The sequence below is a fragment of the Hylobates moloch genome, unplaced genomic scaffold (genome assembly GCF_009828535.3).
Source record: "Hylobates moloch isolate HMO894 unplaced genomic scaffold, HMol_V3 SCAFFOLD_12, whole genome shotgun sequence".
In the NCBI taxonomy this organism is placed as follows: domain Eukaryota; kingdom Metazoa; phylum Chordata; class Mammalia; order Primates; family Hylobatidae; genus Hylobates; species Hylobates moloch.
Genome location: NW_026652287.1, coordinates 43,799,533 through 43,803,523, shown reverse-complemented (window position 1 = coordinate 43,803,523; position 3,991 = coordinate 43,799,533). Strand labels below are relative to the sequence as shown.

Here is a 3,991-nt window from a genome sequence, read left to right as displayed (position 1 = left end):
AAACAGAGACAGGGTCTTGCTATGTTGCCCAGGCTGGTCATGAACTCCTGAGCTCAAGCAATCCTCCTATCTTGGCCTCCTAAAGTGCTGGGATTACAGGTGTGAGCCAACACACCTGGCCTTTTCTTTCTTCTCAGAAGAAAGACGGAGTCTCGCTCTGTCACCCAGGCTGGAGTGCAGTGGTGTGATCTCGTCTCACTGCAAACTCCGCCTCCTGGGTTCAAGCGATTCTCCTGCCTCAGCCTCTTGAGTAGCAGGGATTACATGTGTGCCACCATGCCTGGCTAATTTTTGTATTATTAGTAGAGACGGAGTTTCACCATGTTGATCAGGCTGGTGTTGAACTCCTGACCTCATGATCCGCCTGCCTCAGCCTCCCAAAGTGCTGGGATTACAGGCGTGCGCCACTGCGCCCAGCCTTTTTTTTTTTTTTGGAAACGGAGTCTGGCTGTGTCGCCCAGGCTGGAGTGCAGTGGCGCAATCTCGGCTCACTGCAAGCTCCGCCTCCCGGGTTCACGCCATTCTCCTGCCTCAGCCTCTCCGAGTAGCTGGGACTACAGGCGCCCGCCACCATGCCCGGCTAATTTTTTTGTAGTTTTAGTAGAGACGGGGTTTCACCGTGGTCTCAATCTCCTGACCTCGTGATCCGCCTGCCTCGGCCTCCCAAAGTGCTGGGATTACAAGTGTGAGCCACCGCGCCAGGACTTTTTTTTTTTTTTTTTTTTTTTTTTAAGACAGGGTCTCACTTTGTCAGCCAGGCTGGAGTGCAGTGGCGCAATCTCGGCTGCACTGCAACCTCCACCTTCCGGGTTTAAGTGATTCTCCTGCCTCACCCTCCTGAGTAGCTGGGATTACAGGCGTGCGCCACTACAGCTGGCTGATTTTTGGATTTTTAGTAGAGACAGGGTTTCATCATGTTGGCCAGTCTGGTTTTGAACTCCTGACCTCAAATGATCCGCCCACCTCCCGAAGTGCTGGGATTATAGGCATGAGCCGCCATGCCCAGCCTTCATGATATCTTAACACAGCTTTCCTCCTCTTCTGGGAGCACAAGGATGGGGTCTGTGTTGTCACCTGCAGTGTCCTGTGTCTCCCACCATGCTTGGCACATCATAAAAATTTCTCAATCATCTGACCTGACAGTGAAAAAAAACATTCATCCAAGCCACTTCTGTGGCTGTATACTGGGTGTACAGGAGATGGAGTTAAGAGAGATTCCTGGCTTATTTTTTCCACCAACTGAGTACTGAGCATCATCATGTTCCCAGAATTGTGCCAGAGACATTAGGATGAATGAAAATGGCTCCTGTCCTCAAGGAGCTCAGCGTTCAAGAAGAGTCAGACAAGAAGACAAGAAGAGTCAGACAAGAGGACAAGGAGAGTCCACTGGTGAAGCGCAAGTAACAGAGGCAGTGGCCGAGGGGGCTCAACCCACTACAGTAGGGTCAGGGAAAGCTTTTGATTGATATTGATAGCGGCAAGAGGCAGACAAATGCCTAGGCAGATAGGGGCAGGTCCCTGGTGAAACCCCACCTCCAAGCCAAAGACAGTTTAAAGCCTGAAAGCGAAGCTACAAGTCAAATCCAGGGACTGGACAGAGAATCTGTCTTCTATTTAGCATGCTTTCCTAGATTGATCCCCACCCTTCACCTAGTTTGCATATACCTACCCTTTTCTAATTGGTTTTCTATACTGTTGGGCCCACCTTTGAGTGGTATCTTCGCTTTAACCTTTTTTGCACACTCACAATCCAATCAGCACACATTCCCCATTCTGAGTCCATAAAAAGCCCTGGACCCAGCCACACTGAAACAGAAACCACACCCCCACATCTCCTCTTTGCTGAGAGCTGTTCTGTGGCTCGAAAAAATTCTCCTCCCATCCTTACCCTTCAATTGTCAGCATTTCCTCATTCTTCTTGGATGCAGGACAAGAGCTAGAGAACTGCCGAATGCAAGTACAAGCTATAACACAGGTGGGCTGAGTGGGCAGGGTGCCTCCAGTGTCATGCCCCTGCAGGTGGTGGGGGGCATTGCCAGCCGTAGATGTCCCTGGCTGGCAAAGTGGCTGAGAAAAATCCTGAGTCAATATATTGAAGGAATCTACTACCTGGAATTCTGTTTTTTTTGTTTGTTTGTTTTGAGACAAGGTCTCTCTCTGTTGCACAGGCTGGAGTGCAGTAGTGCAATCATGGCTCACTGCAGCCTCAACCTCCTGGGCTCAAGTGATCCTCCCAAGTCAGGTTCCCATGTTGCTGGGACTACATGTGCATGACACCATGCCCAGCTAATTTTTTTTTCCATTAAAAATTATTTTAGCCAGGCACGGTGGCTCACGCCTGTAATCCCAGCACTTTGGGAGGCCAAGGCAGGCGGATCACGAGGTTAGGAGATCGAGACCATCCTGGCTAACACAGTGAAACCCCATCTCTATTAAAAATACAAAAAATTAGCCAGGTGAGGTGGTGGGCGCCTGTAGTCCCAGCTACTCGGGAGGCTGAGGCAGAAGAATGGCGTGAATCTGGGAGACGGAGCTTGCAGTGAGCCAAGGTCGTGCCACTGCACTCCAGCCTGAGCGATAGAGCGAGACTCGTCTAAAAAAAAAAAATTTATTTTATTCACATTATGTTTTCCAAAAGAGAGGGTTCTGTGCTAGTCGTCTTTGAAAGTTTTCATACCATTTCAGAACCATATTTGCCGGAATGAACATTTCAGATGGGCTTGGTGTCATCTGGACCTGAGTGAATGAGTCAACTGAGGATACAGCAGCATTACTTATGGGAGTCTGCTGAGCCATACTGTCCGATAATTCCACTGAAATTCCAATCTGAGCAACAGATGGAGTTCGGACAATATTCATGGCTCCAAAAGGATGTTGGCTTCCTTCTCCAGATTTAAGACCTGAAATTTTGAAGATGGCACTCGGCTTCTCATTCGTGACAAATCCTAGGAGTTGCCACATTGGCATCCCATTTGAAACAGGATAAGAAAAGTAGACAGATCCTTCCATTCCCTCAGGAAATAGGATTGTTCCCATGCCCAGCTAATTTTTTAAAAAATGTTTTTGTAGAGATGGGATCTCACTGTGCTGCCCAGGCTAGTCGGGAACTCCTGGGCTCAAGAGATCCTCCCAACTTGGCCGCCCAAAGTGCTGGGATTACAGGCATGAGCCACTCCACCTGGCTTTGACAGTGTCTGTTTTATTCACTGTCAGAGGCTCAGTAAATATTTGGTGAATAATTAGGGAGGAGAGTTTTTGGTTTTGTTTACTCAAGGGACATGAATCGCCCATTCAGACCCCAGAGGCCAGTGAGAATGGTGGAGCAGGGAGCTCCAGGCACCTGTCCTTGCATAGAAACACTGAAAAAACATACAAAAATTAGCCAGGCGTGGTGGTGGGCACTTGTAATCCCAGCTACTCAAGAGGCTAAGGCAGAAAATTGCTTGAACCCAGGAAGCAGAGGTTGCAGTGAGCTGAGATTGTGCCACTGCACTCCAGCCTGGACAACAGAGAGAGACTCTGTCTTGGAAAAAAAGAAAAGGAAAAACAGGAAAAAAAAAAACCTGTCAGAATCAACTTTATCTGAGCTCTAGTGTTAAGTAAAAATTACTGAAGGCCACTGTTTCAGACTAAGTTTCTGCACTGAGCCCCAACAGAGAAGACTAAAAATCAAAAAGGAGTCACTTACGCTAAAGTTCTACATCACCAAACTGAAACTGAGCTGTTTTCTGACCTTCCGCATGACCGTTGCCTGATTCTAGAGTCTATGATCACAAATAAGGCCAACTGAGATCTTTAACTGAATTAGTTATAATTTAGTTGCAATTTTGTCCTTTGACACTGGAAAATCAAGTTGTTTTTTTTTTTATTTTTGTTTTTATTTTGAGATGGAATCTTGCTCTGTCACCCAGGCCGGAGTGCAATGGCACGATCTCGGCTCACTTCAACCTCCACCTCTCGGGTTCAGGCGATTCTCCTGTCTCAGCCTCCC

At 47.9% G+C, this 3,991-nt stretch overlaps 1 protein-coding gene across 1 annotated transcript; it reads right to left on the bottom strand.

The window, feature by feature from the left end:
* Nucleotides 1–2,622: 2,622 nt before the first annotated feature.
* Nucleotides 2,623–3,036, bottom strand: LOC116478463 (protein Hikeshi-like). Its single transcript, XM_032762022.2, has one exon. The coding sequence runs from the start codon at nt 3,034–3,036 to the stop codon at nt 2,623–2,625; it is 414 nt and encodes a 137-aa protein (XP_032617913.1).
* Nucleotides 3,037–3,991: the final 955 nt, after the last annotated feature.

What these genes read in the sequence shown, in the direction of transcription:
- LOC116478463 (XM_032762022.2), bottom strand. Translation starts at nt 3,036, where the DNA reads ATGGGAACAATCCTATTTCCTGAGGGAATGGAAGGATCTGTCTACTTT.